General features: G+C 52.8%; 6 protein-coding genes across 6 annotated transcripts; 4 read left to right on the top strand and 2 right to left on the bottom strand.

The window, feature by feature from the left end:
- Positions 1–545: 545 nt before the first annotated feature.
- AB675_11936 (Aminopeptidase M1-A) lies at positions 546–3,148 on the top strand (the record flags this gene model as incomplete). The annotated part of the gene is made up of 4 exons (XM_018140825.1): positions 546–606; positions 650–1,304; positions 1,370–1,654; positions 1,777–3,148. The coding sequence occupies 4 exons, from the start codon at positions 546–548 to the stop codon at positions 3,146–3,148; spliced, it is 2,373 nt and encodes a 790-aa protein (XP_017994984.1).
- Positions 3,149–3,418: 270 nt separating this feature from the next.
- AB675_11935 (Uridine permease) lies at positions 3,419–5,248 on the bottom strand (the record flags this gene model as incomplete). The annotated part of the gene is made up of 3 exons (XM_018140824.1): positions 3,419–3,660; positions 3,720–4,875; positions 4,931–5,248. The coding sequence occupies 3 exons, from the start codon at positions 5,246–5,248 to the stop codon at positions 3,419–3,421; spliced, it is 1,716 nt and encodes a 571-aa protein (XP_017994925.1).
- A 968-nt stretch (positions 5,249–6,216) lies between these two features.
- Positions 6,217–9,305, top strand: AB675_11934 (Hydantoin utilization protein A; the record flags this gene model as incomplete). Its single annotated transcript, XM_018140823.1, has 3 exons — positions 6,217–7,357; positions 7,415–8,766; positions 8,826–9,305. The coding sequence occupies 3 exons, from the start codon at positions 6,217–6,219 to the stop codon at positions 9,303–9,305; spliced, it is 2,973 nt and encodes a 990-aa protein (XP_017994934.1).
- Positions 9,306–9,997: 692 nt separating this feature from the next.
- AB675_11933 (RNA-binding post-transcriptional regulator cip2) lies at positions 9,998–11,918 on the bottom strand (the record flags this gene model as incomplete). The annotated part of the gene is made up of 3 exons (XM_018140822.1): positions 9,998–10,914; positions 10,963–11,488; positions 11,538–11,918. The coding sequence occupies 3 exons, from the start codon at positions 11,916–11,918 to the stop codon at positions 9,998–10,000; spliced, it is 1,824 nt and encodes a 607-aa protein (XP_017994943.1).
- A 1,635-nt stretch (positions 11,919–13,553) lies between these two features.
- AB675_11932 (uncharacterized protein) lies at positions 13,554–14,784 on the top strand (the record flags this gene model as incomplete). The annotated part of the gene is made up of 3 exons (XM_018140821.1): positions 13,554–13,693; positions 13,839–14,221; positions 14,381–14,784. 3 exons carry the CDS (start codon positions 13,554–13,556, stop codon positions 14,782–14,784), a joined length of 927 nt encoding a protein of 308 aa, XP_017994951.1.
- Positions 14,785–15,237: 453 nt separating this feature from the next.
- Positions 15,238–17,459, top strand: AB675_11931 (Heat shock factor protein; the record flags this gene model as incomplete). Its single annotated transcript, XM_018140820.1, has 2 exons — positions 15,238–15,807; positions 15,852–17,459. The coding sequence occupies 2 exons, from the start codon at positions 15,238–15,240 to the stop codon at positions 17,457–17,459; spliced, it is 2,178 nt and encodes a 725-aa protein (XP_017994960.1).
- Positions 17,460–17,634: the final 175 nt, after the last annotated feature.

Genomic DNA, 17,634 nt, shown 5'->3' with positions numbered 1-17,634 from the left:
TCGGCGGCCTCGTTCCTCGGCGACGCCTTCCCACACCTCAAATCAACCTCTCGTCCTTGTCTCGTCAGTCGGCATGCCTGCCAACTCTGAGCAGCGGAGATTGAGTATGCAGTTTCATCGGAAGGCAGAGCTAGATAGCTACCTTGATTGAGAGTGATAGGTACGAATCTCTGCTGAAGATGGCAGCTCCAACAATTTGGTGGGCGCAAACTCGAGATACAGAACGACACGTGATTCAGTGGATGTCGACAGGCAAGAGTGAACCAGTAACCGGGTGATTGACTATTTTTGCGAGAAGGTCAGCCTCGTCAGCAAGGGGAAGAGCAACCAACACGCAAATGATTGGCAGGTGGCTATGCACTGTTGAACGAACGGAACAATCAACCCTCTGAAAGGAATGAGCACTTCCTCAGCTCGAGATGGCTCGATCAGGCCGATCCATTATCAATTATGCATTTCTTCGATCAGATATGCTCCTATATGGCGGTTCAAGGGCTCAGTGACGATCACAGCAGTGGCCAAAGCCACCAATCAGATACGCTTCCATGCTTCTGGACTCGCAGTATCTCACGTCTGCTGCATCCAGTCGGACACAGTCATACGTCAGTACGTCCCAAAGATGCCATGTGCAGTGACTGACATGTTAAAGGTGGCTGTGAGGCTACTTCTGAGGGCCATGATAGCCCAGATGTCGCCGTCTACGATTTGTCCCAAACTCTGCAACCAGGCCCCGTGCAGATCAACATCGAGTACGAAGGCGATATCGGCAATGGCATGAGCGGCTTCTTCAGAGCCAAGTATAAGAGCGAGGACGGCGACGATGTCTTCCTACTCACCACTCAATTTGAGCCATGCTACGCACGCACTGCTTTCCCATGTTTCGATGAACCAAACTTCAAAGCAACTTTTGACCTACAATTGGAGGTCCCCACTTACTTTACGGCTCTCAGCAATATGCCTGTGAAGACAGTCACCAACGTGCCTTCGGATCATACGCTGCAACGCGTGCTATTCGAGCGCAGCCCTAAAATGAGTACGTACCTCCTCGCCTGGGCCATAGGAGATCTTGAATACATCGAATCAAAGACGGAGCAGCATCATGGTGGTAGCCCAGTCACCGTTCGTGTCTACACTCCTATCGGTATGCTTCGCTCGGCCCACTTCGCACTCGATGTCGCCTGTAAAGTCCTGGATCTGTACAAGAAGCTTTTCAAAATTGACTATCCTCTTCCCAAGTGTGACCATCTGGTCGTGCCCGAATTTGTGTGTGGGGCGATGGAGAATTGGGGTCTCATCACGTATAAGTGAGTTCTCGTCCAGTCATCAATTCTTGCCGCTCTTCAGACTTCAATTTGACTGACATCCTCAGACCTACAAAGATCCTTTTTGACTCTAGCGCATCCTCGCACCGTGTCAAGTCGAAAGCAGCCTATGTGATAGCGCACGAGCTAGGTCATCAGTGGTTCGGCAACCTGGTCACGATGAACGACTGGTCAGAATTATGGCTGAATGAGGGTTTCGCAACTTGGGCCGGATACATGGCGGTCGATGAGCTCTTTCCAGAGTGGGACATCTGGAGCCAATATGTTGCAGAAACAGTTGATGATACACTCAAGATCGACAGCTACCCACCACTCATGCCATTAAATCGGAAGTTAGCACTGAGGAAGACGCCCTTCAGATGTTTGACAATATCTCATATTTCAAGGGAAGCTCTACTATCCGCATGCTCGTCGATCACATTGGTCAGAAAACCTTTCTCACCGGACTTTCTAGCTATCTCAGAGAGAACTCATACGACAATGCTAGCTCACAGGATCTATGGCGCGCAATGAGTATGTCTGCAGGCCAGGATGTTGGATTGTTGATGCACAGCTGGATATATTCTCCGTCATTCCCTGTTGTGACAGTTTCTTCTGAGGCGGAAAGCACGTTTCTGAGGCAGACTAGCATGCTCGCCTTGTCCGAAAGCGAAGGCCGGGGGAAGTTCGCAGGCTTCCAGTCCTGCTCAAACCAGTGGAATACGCCATTGGGCCGCTGCCGTCCTGATGGCGACGAACTGATGCTCGTCGGTAATGAACAACTTGAAATGCCAGAGACAATTCTTTCTATCGTTAACAAAGGTCATAGCGGCAGCTATACCGTGGCATACGACAGTGAAGCTCTGCTTTCTATACTCAGGCACCAACCTGGATTATCCTCAGCAGACTTGGCCGGCTTGGTGGCAGATATGAGCACTCTGGTGTTGGTAGGTAAGAAGAGCGCTGGTGATCTCCTCGAACTCATTTTGCGTCTCAAAAATCATACAGACGTCTATCTCTGGCTGTCAATCACTCGAGCACTGGAAAATCTCCACAACATATTCTCAGATGAGGTTGCATCAAGCCAATTGCTGCAACACTTCACCGGTGTACTGTTGCGCTCCATGCAGTCCCACCACGAGCAACTATCCAAAGACTCCGATCCGCGATCATCCTACAAGAAAGATGAAATGGAGAAGAATGTGTATCGTCTGGCTGTTCTGGCGTCCGACACCGAGCTACTCAGCCAAGCGCGGACGATGTTCCGGGATGCCCCTTCGTTGAAGGAGCTTAAACCTCACCTCCGCTCAGCCATTTTATCTGCATCTGTGAACGGGCCGGACCCGTCTGTATTCGCCCGTATCCTCGACTCCTTCGACGCCGAGCAGTCAATAGAGATACAAGAAGACCTGCTCACAGCCCTTGCTGCCACCACGCATCCAGACCTCGCCACGCGACTTCTTGACCTGGCCTTCTGCGACGACAGCATCATCGACCTCCAACATCTACACATCCTCGGCGGATCCCTGGGCAAGAATCGCAATTGCCGAAGACTTCAGTGGGAGTACATCAAGCGACATTGGGACCGGGTTTCGCAACGACTGAACGAGAATGGCACGGTTCGCGCGTGGTTCCTTGAGGCGAGTCTGAGCCATTTCGCAGACACGGCTCTTGCTGAGGACATCGAGCAGTTCTTCGCTGCTCGTAGTGGTGCGGAGTTGGTGAAGCCGGCAGGTTATATCATTGCGAACATTCGAAGAAATGCGCGGTGCAGGGAACGGTCGCGGGCGGAGCTGCGCTGGTTCGTCGAAAATGAGCTGGGCAAAGAGTTGCAAGCAAAAGTCTGAGAGTTCTCGGGCTGAGTAAGAAGCCAGCTTTTCGAACTGCACGATAACGCCTGAAACTTTGGTTCCGCCCGCTCGATCCTATGAAATATAGAAGCGAAGCACGACGTACTGAACTAGTTGCGGACATGTACCGAGATATGATTAATCGTATAATTGTGAACAACACACTAGGTGGTGTCGAATCTGCTCCCTATGAAAGAGAGGGAGAGCTGTTCAGCCTATTCCACGGAGCCCTGCATTATCGCGATCCGGGAGCCAGGCTTGCTGGGTCTAAACCTTTGCAAAAGCGCCCTCCACGCGTTTCTGATCGTCACCATGGACATCATGATGCACTTCCTCCATATCCGATACGGAATTGGATCCCGTCTCCGTTGCCGTAACATGGGGCAGGCCCTTCTCAGCACCGTCCGCGTCTTCGCCCGTTCTCGACGCATCCGAGCCATCTAGCAGGATTGTGTGGGTGGGATATGGGTACGGCCAGATCCAATTGAAGAGGTATGCGAAAATTGCGGCTAGGAGCGACAACGTTAGTACATCTCGCCTCAGCGAGAAACGGTATAGGAAGACTCACCCAAAGTGAACCCCAGCAAGAAGCTCAAACTGAAGACCCGATTTGCGCCCGACCCAAGCTGCACATTCTTGTTGACACTGCCCACGAAGCCAGGCATAGACGGGATAATCGCAAGCGTCCATGCCACTACCGTGCGCCAATTTGTGCCCCACTTATACCAGTACAAACTTCTGCTGGAGCCCTCGTACAAGTCCGGGACATTGAAGCTGCGGTGCTGGATGATCCAGAAGTGAACGCATAGCAGGCCGATCATCGGGCCCAAAAAGACAGCATAGGCGGACAGCACGGATAGAAAGGTGCCAGGGTAGGCGAGTTGCTGCCAAGGGTTAGGGGCGACGGAGAGGATGGCGAGGATGTAGGCACCCCTACGGAGGTTGATGTACTTGGGGAAGACGGAAGCGACGTCGAGACCACCGGCGAGGACATTACCGACAACGTTGATGGAGAGCTGTGAGAAGATAAAGACGATGCCGAGGAAGAAAGCGGCGGCGCGGCCGCGCGAGCCGTGCGTGTCTTGGATTTTGGCGAAGAGGTCAGCGGGGTTCCAGAGTGGAGTTCCGTCGCCGTACTGTTGCTGGGTGGCGGCCGTGCAGACGACACCGATGATGGCGACGGTGCAGGAGCTGGTCATGAAGGAGCCGGCTTGTGACCATGTGACGTGCGAGGGCTTCTTGGCGAAACGGGTGAAGTCGTTCTGGTTGAGGATGCCGGAGGAGATGGAGCCGATGACGCTCATCATGCCTGCGACCATTTTCCAGGCCAACTCCTCGGATGCCATGGTGGACTTGGAATCAAAGACTGAGCCGTAGCCCTGGCTTGTACCGACTGCCCAGCCGAGGAAGATGAAGAGGGTAAGGAAGACTAGAACCGAGGCGAAGTGGAAGTATGGGCGGAGTTGTTGAGGTCGAAACCAGATGAAAATGGCACACAGTATGTTGAAGAGGACGTAGCCTACGAATTTTGAGGAGGTGATACCGATATTTGCCGGGAGTGTATTGGGGATTCTCTCGTCAATATCCATCCAGATGGAGCGCAGGCAGATCCAGATCATGTTGCCACCAATGACAGCTTGCACGCCATACCAGACGACTGACGTGAGGATGCGGTTCAGCACCGGAAAGTATGCGCCGTACATCCCCCATACCGAGCGCGATACCTGGCGTTGTGTTAGTTGATCCCAATCGGCCACAAGCCAGAGTACTAAAGCTTACGATTGGGAAGCCCAGATGAGACTGCGCGCCAGAGACAGAGTTGAGCACAGCGAAGCCGGTGGCCATGGCATTACCGAACACGATGACCAGAATGGCTTGCCAAAAGGTGAGCCCGCTGGCGAGAAGAGCAGCACCTGTCTGGTAGCTGGACATGTTGAGATTTATGCAAAACCACAGCTCGACGAACTGTAGCCAGCCCCATCGCTGCCGCTCGGGTGGCACTGGACGGATGTCTTCGTTGGACCATCTGTTCGACTCTTGCTCCTCGGGAAGAGAAATCTTCCTAAGAGCTCTTCTTACCAATGTCGTAGACGGCATCTTGTCTGTGCTGCAAAGGATACGTGGAGGACTCTGTGGTGCTGTGACCCTGAATGAACGAAGGATGTATCCTTCTGTCTGGCGTTACTCAACTATCACAGAGAGCGGAGTCGCTCACGCGATACTTAACTGCAGACGGTCGGTCACGCAAGCAGATAGATCCACGTGGAACATCGAGTCGAGACTCTCCAGGTCTGCGATAGACTATCAAAGTTCTGCCACATGGCTGTTGTCGATAAAGGAGCTCTTCCGTATCAATGCAGGGCCGGTCGTTGGAAATCCGGGGAAAGCATGCTTCGCCGACTGGCGACAATGGAATCTCTATCAAGAAGATCTTTGAGTCTTTGACCTTTCCGAAAGTTGACCGCAGCATAGTTGATCCTTCCTCTTCCCATCATGCGTTGCGTGGGATACATGGTGTGGGATGATAGGCTTCGGTCAAAGTCTATCATTTCTCGGCAGATCAAGGTCGATTCTGGGTCAGGAATGTCTCGCCGACCCATTCATCCATGAACTCGAACCCATAGCAAGATAACGACGCGTCGGCTTACTGCCGCTACAGTGAGACAGAGGTCGCTATCGGTACCCTGAGAGTGTTGCGTGGGCAGGCAATGCATTGAGCAACGCGATTTCTTGGTAGTTGATATCTGGTGATTCTGTCGCTGTCATTCAGAATGAATAAGGAGGCGACCCTGCAGTCGTAGTTGGAGAAACGCACTCAGCGCTATCAAAATCAAAGTGTAAAGTCAAAACAGAGTCCTTCCCGAGAAAGGTTCAGATACTGAGCACGCAACCCTTTGCTCGGGGACGCTGCCTCTCGAGTTCATGATTCAAGGTAGGCTGAATGAAGCAGCTGTTCCGCCCCCAGGACCGGTCTAGTAGGTATCACCTCCCACAACAGAACGTGTAATGGTCAACACCACTTCTAAGGTTCGCCCACACCCCAAAGCAACACCAATACCAATAATATGACGGTCCAAAAAGTATTCAGAATCGGCGTCGATGTCGGCGGAACCAACACCGACGCCGTGATCATACACACCGGCGAGTCAGACCTACCAAACAGGGGTATAAGGAGTGCCTTTAAGACACCAACGACACCAGACGTGACCGAGGGCATCGCCAAAGCCATCCAGGGCGCTCTATCACAATGCAACGTGTCACTATCGAGTATTGCCGCCGTGATGATCGGCACAACCCACTTCATCAACGCAGTCGTACAGGCAGATGACTCAAGTTTGCGACGGGTGGCGGTGATGAGGATATGTGGTCCCTACAGCCAGGAGAATCCAGCTTTTCTGGACTTTCCGCCCATTCTTTCCCGGCTCATGAACGGACATGTGTCGTATCTAGATGGTGGTCTGGAGTTTGACACGAGGGAAATCATGCCTCTGGATGAGGAGCAGATCCGACGGGAGTGCCAGACAATCAGAGGGAAATGGATCAACGACATCGCAATCATTGGCATCTTCTCGCCCCTCGATACAGAAGGTAAGCAAGAAGTTAAGGTGCGGAACATCGTCAAAGAAGAGATTCCAGACGCGGACGTAGTCTGTTCGCGAGACATTGGACAGCTCGGTTTCCTGGAGCGGGAAAATGCCACGATTCTCAACACTTCCATCCTCAAGTTCGCTCGGTCAACGATCCGAGGCTTCAAGTTGGCCATGCAGGAGTTGGGACTCACCTGCCCGCTATTTCTCACACAGAATGACGGCACAATAATTGATGCGGATACAGCTGAAAGGTGCCCGATTCGCACATTCTCAAGTGGACCGACGAACTCAATGACTGGAGCGGCCTACCTTGCCGGGTTCGACACCGCAAAGGGAAAGATGCCAAAAGCTCCTGTGATAGTCGCAGACATCGGTGGCACAACTACTGACGTCTGTGCGCTGCTGCCGTCGGGATTCCCTCGACAAGCTGGTACGTGGGTCGATATTGGTGGTGTGCGGAGCTCGTTCTCTATGCCGGAAGTCGTATCGGTTGGCCTGGGTGGAGGCACACTGGTAGAGGTGACAGACTCGAAGACGAAAGTTGGGCCAGAGTCAGTTGGACATCGGTTGCTACAGGAGGGGCTTGTCTTTGGTGGGAACACCTTGACCGCAACAGGTACGTCCGCCGATTTGCGAACAGCCAGGTAGAGTACTTCGCTAAACACCCAAGCAGATGTTGTGGTCGCAGCAGGCAAGGCAGAAATTGGGGACATCAGCAAAGTGCAGCACATTCCCCAGTCGACCATAGCAGCCGCTCGGGTAGCCATGAAGAAGATTCTGGAGAACGCAATCGACATCATGAAGCTGAGTGCAGATCCAGCAGTTGTCATCGTGGTTGGCGGGGGCAGCATCGTCAATATGGACGAGCTCGATGGCGTGTGTGAACTCATTCGACCACAATTCCACGACTGTGCCAATGCCGTAGGAGCAGCTATTGCTAAAGTCTCCGGCAGTGTCGATGTGATCAAAGTCCTCGAGAACCAGGACGAAGAAGAGGTCGTCAACTCAGTTTGTGAGGAGGCCAAACAGCTTGCAGTAGACGCAGGCGCCGATCCGGAAACAGTGGAGATCATTGAGTTGGACAATATGCCTCTGCAGTACGTACAGATGCGAGCTAATCGGATTGTGGCGCGCGCAGCAGGGGCGCTCAGCAGGAAAAGTGTTCTGATCGACCAACTCAAGATCGCACCCGAGGATCAAGCAGCAGATACTTTCGTACGCGGTAAACGAATGAAGCGTGACGTCGAGAAAGACCCCAAGGATTTCATCGTTAGTCCTTCCGCACTGGTTGATCTTACCAAGTACAGCCCGGAAGTCGACAAGGGCGGCAAATGGTGGGTCTCGGAAGTCGATCTGGAGTTTCTGGCAACTGGATGTAGTATCCTGGCGTGTGGTGGTGGCGGGCCGGGTTATATGTGCTATATGGCTGGGCGGGCTGCTCTCAAAAACGGTCAGCGCCTGTGCATTGTGGATGTCAATACCTTGCCTGAAGATGAATACATTATGGGCAGCATCTCGTACGGTGCGCCAACGGTCACAACAGAGAGACTTCCCAGCGGGACGGAGGCGATCGACGCCACAGACGCATTGTTGCAGTGCCATCCCGGACTGAAGATGGCCGCGCAAGCTGCAATCGAGATAGGCGGTATGAATGGCATCCGGCCTATGCTCACAGGTCTCCACTATGGTGTGCCAGCAATCGATGGTGACTTCATGGGACGAGCATACCCTCGCCTGTATTTGCTTACTCCATATCTCTATGACCTTCCGGCCACGCCATGCACCCAAAGTGATGGCATGGGCAATGTCGTCACGGTCAACAAATGTCAGGACATCCGGAAGCTCGAGAAGATCCACCGCAAAGCTGGTCAGGAGATCGGTCTTTTCAGTCAAATGGTCATTCCACCGTTGACTGTCAAACAGACAAAACAGGTCGGTACTCTCGGCACAACCTCGCTGGCATGGTACATCGGTCGGGCTGTGTACCTTGCAAAGCAGCAAAATACCAGCATCATGAAGGCAATTGTAAGTTTTCCTGATCGTGATTCTGCCAATCTCGTAAGCCGCTGACAAATTCCATACAGGTCGAAGCCAACCCCTCCGGACGAGTGCTGTACACCGGCAAGATCGTGCATGTCCACCGCTACGTCTCCGCTGGCGGCTACACCGAAGGCAGCGTCCGCCTCAAACCTCTCTCGGAAGACGAGCAGGAGTACGGCGACGAGGTGCTCAGCGCGGAAAAGCGGGAGATGGTACTGCCATTCCAGAACGAATATCTCTACGCTGAACTTGTTGAGCCCGGCGAGGCGGCGTCGAAGCCGGACAGGAAACGAGGGGAGGTGTTGTGCACTGTGCCAGACCTGATCTCGCTGGTGGGAACTGATGGCTATGCTCTTGGAACGCAGGATCTTCGGTATGGCGTCAGAGTCAGTGTCGTGGCGTTTGTAGCGCATCCGCATTGGTATACACCGCAGGGCATTCGCACGGGCGGTCCACTTGAGTTCGAATACGATGATTTGGATTTCATACCGCTAGGCACACCATACTACGAACCAAGCGTGTGACAGAGGAGTTCAGACCGCGTTGATGTTGGAGAGGAGTTACATGCGGCTAGAATACCGGGCTTGGCAGCCTTGAGGTCACTTTGCAGGCGCAGGAGCTTCAGGCTTGCCAGTGTAGTGTAGCCAGAAGTCACAGGATGACAAGAAAGTAGGCAGTATGCAGCAGGAAATTCAACATGCAACAACAATGATCATCAATTAAGCAGCTCGCAGACGACTAATGTCTACTATTAGTTTGCGTAGGTCGGTTGGGGGATATCCTGCTTCTAGCAGTAATGCAGTGAGTGACCAGACATATGCTTCCTTTCTCGCCCTTCATATGCACCAGCTACCTCCGTATTCATGACAAACAAATCGTTCACTACCCGTCCATCGTGTTCACCGTTCCGGATGCATGGTCGTCTCTCAAATGTACATGGAGCCACAGCGTGGCAAAATCGTAGGCACTAGCCTAGCTGAAGAAGGAAATCACCTTACCCTAGATCTCTGCGTCCGTCTTGGAATTTTGGGTTGGTCGTATGGTCTCGTCGCAATCAAACGGTCTTTCGAAATAGTCGACTAGTCCAATACAAACAGCCGCGAGACTGTTCCCATGCGTCTAACTTTTCCTGTTCCGCATTTCGTTATCATCGTGAATCGTGCGATTCGTAAGAATACTGTTGGTGGCGTTTCCAGTATTGAAGGGGGTATCCTGTTCATTCGGCGATAGCAGACGTAGCTTTACGCAACTCGTCGCTATCACCACGTCCGTTAAGTCGTCGGAAGCCGACGGTGTTGGAGGCCGGTCCACGAGGTTGGCGGGATGGACCTAGCTCCTGGTTGTTGGGTCCCATGCTGACAGCGCGTTTGCTGCCAATCGGTCCAGCGGGTTGGTAGTTGGAGGCATCGTTCCAGTCGCTGGCGCCGAAGAGGCTGCGCTGACGGCGTGGACTAGTATTCGCGCCGTTGCTAATGTTCATGGTGGTCATCCCAGAAATGAGGAATGACGCGTCGGCAGGGGCACGAGACTGGTGCTCGTTCTGAGTTAAGCTGGGGGTGCTAGAGCCGTTGGTGGCGTCGTTGATAGCTTGTTGCTGGCGCTGGAGTCGCGCACCGTTATCTTGAAGAGCCGATGGGAAGTTCACAGAATTTTGGCCAGGTGATGGACTCCAGGTCCGCAGATCAGCAAAGCTCTTGGCGTTACGCAGATTGTTGTCAGCATTGCGACCATACCCACCATCGACGTCAAGCAGACCGACAGAAGACTGGCCTCGGAGAACGTTGCTATTGTTGTTGTAATTCGGGACACCCTCATAACGATCATGAGCAATGTCACCTGTTGACGAACGTCCCAGAGTCTGGCGCAGACCTTCGCTGGAAGCAAACGCGCCCGACAATGCAGGAGGGCTGACATTATTGCCAGAAGCGACGCGGAAAATGTGGACTTGACGCTGCTCGCCAGTGCCTCTGCTGCCATGCTGCAGGCCCATATTGTGGGCAAGGGTATGGACAGTGCGGCGCTCCTGGGGGTCGAGAGTGGTCGGGAAGATGAGGATCTCGCGAGAAGTGTCCCGCTGGAACATGAAAAGCTCGGAATAGAGTTCCAGGGTACGAGGATCGTTCATATCAACGTCTGCATGATCGTCAGCTACGGATAGAATGATCGCTCTGCCCGACTTACCTGGCTTCTGCGCGACAGCTGATCTGGACGACATAGGCGAAGGAGTGTTGCGCACTGGTCCAAGAGAGTTGAGAGAAAGCTGATTCGAGAGCTGTGTTTGCGGAAGAGGACGATGTTGCTCTTCCAGCTGCCCACGGCGCTCACGCTTTTCGCGCTCTATACGTTCGCGCTCGGCCAAGGGTAGCATTTTCTTGTACTCGACCCGCAGTTTGCGTCCGCTGAGTTCCATGTGGTTCAGCGCATTGATGACGGCTTCGGTCTCCTGCGGCGATGTGAAATTGGCAAAAGCCAAGCCGCGGAACACACCGTTATCGAAATGATAGTTGAAGGCATAGGGCAGAGGCAAATTCATCTCGACCATCAGATTGACAAGCTGCTCTTTCTTGACAGCAAAAGGAATGTTCTTGATCACTATAGCTGTTGGAATGAGCTCATCATCGTCATCATCCATTCGGCCAGGGTGGATGCGGGGTGCATTGATAGATGGAGGCTGCTGTTGAGGACCTTGTGCCTGATCGTACCAGATCTGCTATGCAATTAGACCAAAGTCCCGCTTCCCTCTCACTCTCACATACCTGGTTGATAGCGGTGCGACCGCGACTGGGCTTGACGCTTCGAGCAGGACCGAAGTCGCCGTTCTGGCCCATGGGCCCCATACCGTTGCTTAGCGAAGGCATAGGAGGCGCGGGCGAGTTCCAGGTCTGAGCAGCATTCAGATCATAGGGAAAATGAGACATATTGTTTCCCGCCGGCTGTTGAAAGCTGTTGCCAAACGGATCGCCTCTACCGAAGCGATTGGCAGGCATGTTGTGATCCAGCCCAAATGGTCCATGCATCGTCGAGAATCCGTCTTGTCTGCCTGGCTGGCGTTGGACGGGAGGCGGCTGACGGAATCCTCTCGGCGAGCGATTGAAGTCGTCGTAGGCAGGTTCGCCAACATTGCTGAACGTTGTCATTTTGAGCGCCAGAGTTGCGGCGGCGGTAGGTCGTGGGCTGGTCGCTCAAACGGTGGATTGCTGTTCGTAGCTATCGTGTGACTCGGCTCGAGTCTTGCTTGTGATGATGTTCGCTTCTCGCGTGTTGCAACGTGGTCGGTGAGGCAGAATATCAGTGGTTCATTACGGGTGATGGTGCTCGGAAAGGCGTTTTCGGCAGGTAATCTAGTGCGTAAAGATGAGAGATAGCTGCAGTGTAAACTGGCGTACCCCCTCGAGACCAGTATCGAGAGCGGGCACGATCGTTCTACCGCGGAGAGACGATCGGTGCAATAGAGGATGGCAGAGCCTCGTGTTTTGAGCAAGTCGAAGATGAATATTGCAGGTCTAAGGAATTCTGGTGAAGGAAGGAAAATAATCCAGGATGCGACTTCTACGGCGCTGAGCACAGAGTAAGGGGAGAAAATGCGCTAGCTGAGAACATGCAGACTAGCCCATGAACTCGGGGCACCTTTGGGTGGATGGCCAATTTCATAGTACCTCACACTTTCTACCATAATTTCGCTATCTTCACCTTGTATTGGCCTGCCAGCTCTTGGGGTGTGATGGATTTGTGGGACCATACCCTTCTAGATGATCTTCGAAACAAGGCTTCTTCACCAATGTTCTGTATGATGATGTGCTGGCGGGCCCAGGGGAGGTCCTCCCTGGCCGCCACCACGAACTTGTACATCGGGCCCCTGAACACTGAACAGACATCCATTCTCGGGTCTCCGACACTGCTGGAATATCATGATCCCTATTGACAGCATGGTCTGTTACGTTCGAGACACGTAGAGGGCAGTCCGCCGAAGACAGGACGCACCAAGTGCAATATACAAGTTGTTATGGCAGATGACGCCTCACCTTGCAGCGACTTCAGACTACGACAACCAACCGGACGATAAAGACCTACACCTGCATGCATTCGGGGAGGTCTGCTGAGCTCCAATCATCTGCAGATGACCCTTCCTGATCGTGTGACACAGATCCCAGAGATATACCCTGGGCCCAAAAGTGCGGTGCTGCGAGATGGCCCCCCGAATCTTCATAGGTTGTGTACAATAATGTGAGTTCATGACTTGTTGATGGCCGAGGTGGCCTATGCTTGAAGAATGAGGCAACACAACAAAGAGTGGCGGCGGGACGGAGCTGTTGGCCGGGGCGGGACCCATGCTGCCATGCGAAGGGAGCTTGTTTGGTGCGCAAGGGCCATCCCGGCCCGCCTATCATGAAATTCTGCCCCCTGCCGAATTCCGATCCAGTTCGTACAAAACAATCTGGATTCCCTGACATTTACAACCACAATCGTTTCGTAGCCAAATGAATTTTCGTGCGTCACCTACGCTCCGTTCGTAGGCAACCACGCAGATGCTAATGACCTTGGAGCGGATACGCGTCCGGTAAGGAGAAGGACGTCGCACAAGCTAAGTCATAATATTCTGCCAAGACCATTGGACAACAACACTGCATGAACAACTTCCGAAGCAGCACTGAGTAGTAGCTTCAATTGATACTCCATCCATCATCAAACGAGTTGCTGGAGGGACACTTGAAGACGCACTTCTCATGGCATCGGTGTGAGTCCTGCTGCTCTGACATGCTTGCTTGCGAGATATGGCTGCCATACTCGAAAAGCTTATGATTCAATCACCTCATATGAAGTCAGTCGTCAAGCTTCCGCCATTCATCTACGGAACAGCATGGAAGAAGGAAGCGACTGAGCGTCTCGTGTACGAGGCTCTGTCGAAAGGCTTGTAGGTCTATCCCGGAGCGGCGGTGGCACAGGAACCAGCGTACCAGCGTTCCATGCATTCGTCTTCCTCCAGGGCTTACCTAAACTTTCCTCGGTCAAGCAAATCTTGCATGCTAACAGCATCAGTACGGCAATCGACACGGCAGCACAGCCAAAACACTATCGGAGGATCTCGTAGCTGCCGGCATCAGCCGAGCTATCAAAGATAAAATTATTCGAAGGAAAGATCTCTACCTCCAGACCAAATTCACCTCAATCCATGGCCAGGACCCAAAGGCGATGCCATACGATGCCCAGTTGCCTCTAGCAGAACAAGTCAGTGCCTCCGTCATGTCGTCGCTGCGTAACTTCAACTTCGCCGACGTCTGTGAGCATGATGACGAGAAAGAGCCGTACATCGATACCTTGGTCCTCCATTCCCCGATGCCCACGATGGCTGAGACCCTCGAGGTCTGGCAGACTCTTGAACAATTCGTCCCAGGAGAGATACGAAATCTCGGGATCTCCAATTGCAACCTGTTCACGCTCAGTAAGTAACCTGGGAGGCTTGCACCGGAAATCGAGCGATAACAAGAATGTTTGCCTGGAGGAAAGCACAAAGGCCTCCCGACACATGACTGCCGCCCTCTTTCTTGCCATCCTCCATTTGATGATCATCTTTCGAAGCAAAGCTAATCTATCTACACAGTGGAGTTGTACGAGCGCAGCAACATCAAGCCTGTGGCAGTGCAGAACAGGTTCTATGCTGACACTAAATACGATATCGGTTTACGCAAGTTCTGCGAGGAGAGGGGCATAATCTACGAAGCCTTCTGGACGTTGGCAGCGAATCCAGGTCTGCTGCGATCACTTGAAGTAAGACAACTTAGCGATGCCTTTAGCATCAGTCCTCAGGCGGCGCTGTATTGTCTCGTGCTCGGCTTGGGCAAGGTGACCATTCTCAACGGCACAACCAACCCAGAGACAATGGTCGAAGACTGGCGTGCCATCAAGGCCCTGACGGATGCCTCTGAATCGAATCAGCGAGCTTGCGATGCCCTTATGATGGGATTCAAGAGCCGCATCGGTCAGCTCAGGAGACATGATGAGTAACATACGTGCCAATGCAGGCAGCGGAGACGAATCATTTGGGCCTGGCAGGCTTGGCGGAAGTCGTGGGGTCGGAACGATGTCATTGCTGGCCGCAATCTTTAAGCAGTCTTGCACAACCACTACATCTTCACATTGGCAATAACTTGGGTTGTACATACCATGTTTCTTGCCATTTGTACAGTTAGCAACCAATGAAAGAAACACTCTCTTCTTGCAAATATTGCCCAGCTTAATCGCACTTCTCTCTACCTCAATCAACTTACAGCCCACTCAACACCGCTCATCTTCACTCATGATCACATCCCGGTACACACAAAGGCTCGCTTGAGCAGCGACCTCGAAACATTTGGAGTCAAGAACACTCCCTAGTCCTGGCGATAGGGACCATCGCGCATTGGTCCGGGCAGCGCTGCCTAGTTCCGACAAGTTCCTGTTGCGCCGACTTTTGCAGCCATGTCAGGCTATTCGAGAAAGCGGCCTGCGCCAGGCGCGAATCCTGTGGGCTATACGCAGCAAGTCCCTCAGCAACAACAGCCAAGCAGTTCATATGCGCCGCTCGCCGGGCAGGGTCTCTCGGATGATCAATTCTTGCAGTGGGGCAATGGCGCCGCTCCTCAGTCATACGACAACAGCGGAGCCTACGCCGACAACCGCGCTGCATACTCTTCGAATACCTCGAATCAACTGGCCCGACGGCCTGCGAATCAATCAATCACTCCCGCACCAAAATACGAAAATGCTGGGAACCAATGGCCTGATGAAAGAGATGCATGGTCAGACGACGTCCAGAGTCTCGAGCGAAAAGCCCAGATCGCGAAGGCAGAATCAAAGGCCAAGAAGAAACAAATTCCACCGTTTGTGCAGAAGTTAAGCAATTTCCTCGAGAACAATCACAACACGAGTCTCATCCGGTGGTCGGATGACGGCAATTCGTTCATTGTCCTAGATGAGGATGAATTCGCAAAGACCCTCATCCCAGAGCTGTTCAAGCACAACAACTATGCATCATTTGTGCGACAATTGGTGAGTCGTGTCTCATCAGAGCTGATCAATGCTAACCGCTACAGAATATGTATGGCTTCCACAAGAAGGTCGGATTGTCGGACAATTCTATGAGAGCAAGCGAGAGAAAGAACAAGACACCAAGCGAGTATTCAAACCCATATTTTCGTCGCGGCCATCCAGATCTACTGTACTTGATCCAGAAGCCCAAGACCACAACAGGCAAGAAGGGCAGGAAAGCAGATGTTGATCAGGTTGAAGAGGACATCGACGAATATGTGGATGATCTGCCTGTCTCGGACACTCGGATTCGTCCGAGACCGCAATTGACCCTCGGTCAAGGAGACAGCAGTTTGTCTTCGGAACAATTCTCGACTATACAACGGGAACTACGAACCATCAAGCAACAGCAGAACCAGATTCAGCATGTGATGGCCAGACTCCGCGCAGACCACCAGAATCTGGTGAAACAAGCCAACACCTACCAGGATTATCATAGCCGGCATGAAAACTCCATCAACGCCATCCTCACGTTTCTTGCAACAGTCTACAATCGGTCGTTGCAAGGCCACGAAGACATGCCAGGTATCCAGAATTTGTTCGCTGGAGCTGGCGCTATCCCCAACGAGCAGCCTTCCGGCACAGTCGTTGACGTGGGCGACTACACTTTCGACAATCTGGCGCCTGACAGCAATTCACCCGCGAAACCTTTCAGAAGAGCACCCCTACTACTTACCGATGGTACTCAACAGGGTCGTGCCTCGACCATGTCTCCGTCCACCGCCAATAGTCCTTACCCACCCAGACCGAGCCGACGGCCTTCTCAACCTCACCAGACGCCCCAAGCAACAGTGGAAGAGCTTTTTGATCCCGGCGATACACCCACTCAAATGCAGCAGCAACATGATATCATGAATGTTATCAATGATTCTAATGCGCGCAACTCCACGCCTAGTACAAATGCCGATTTCTCAAACATGATATCGGATTTGCAGAACTCTGGCGGCAACAACCCTCTCAACGCAAACCAGCGTGCTGATATGCTGCGTCTGATACACAACACTGGTGGAAATTCGTCCAACGGGGACAATGCGCTGATCAATGCCACACCTCCAGCATATCCGACAAATTTCGATCGGCAGCTTGCTGATTCGAAGGCAACTTACGACTCATTGGCTAAGATGCAGGCTGAGCAGGACAAAGCCGTTCAGAATTTGACGAATCTCCTCCAACCCCTGTCACCATCTGGCAGCATTCCTGGCATACACGATGATACGAATCTACCTCCTGCTCCTTGGAACGTCGACGACTTTTTAAACGCCGATCATGATTATTTCGACGGACTCAACGGCTCAAACTTTGACCTGAATGCCACTGATAACAATGTCGCCGCACCAGCCTTCAACGACTACGACGACATGTTCACTAATGTGCCTAATATCACGAATCACGAACCGAACAACAATAACAGCTCTAACAACCTTGAAGTCGAAGACCGCGGTCGAGTCGAGTCCGCATCGATAGCGTCGTCAGAGGTTGCGACACCAGAGTCTGCTGCTGCGGCTTCAAATCACTCTGCCAATAATTCTCCCCTCATCAGCAACAAGCAGGGGAGGCAGGCGCCTTCAGGTCAGCAGCAACAGCAGCCTACTAAGCGCACACGACGAGCCTGACAAGCTATTCAAGACGCCTGAACCAGCGCGGAAACAACGTGAGCACACCGGTCTGGAAGTTTCTGCGAAGATGGATCTGTCCATAAAGCGGTCTACAAAGTCTTGAGGGATTGCGAAGGCCGACAATATTGCGATGATGTGCAGCAGCCTCCCACAGATCCACATGAGTCGCACC

The sequence above is a fragment of the Cyphellophora attinorum genome (assembly GCF_001299255.1).
Source record: "Cyphellophora attinorum strain CBS 131958 chromosome Unknown Contig46, whole genome shotgun sequence".
Lineage (NCBI taxonomy): Eukaryota > Fungi > Ascomycota > Eurotiomycetes > Chaetothyriales > Cyphellophoraceae > Cyphellophora > Cyphellophora attinorum.
This window is presented reverse-complemented; position numbering and strand designations above follow the sequence as displayed.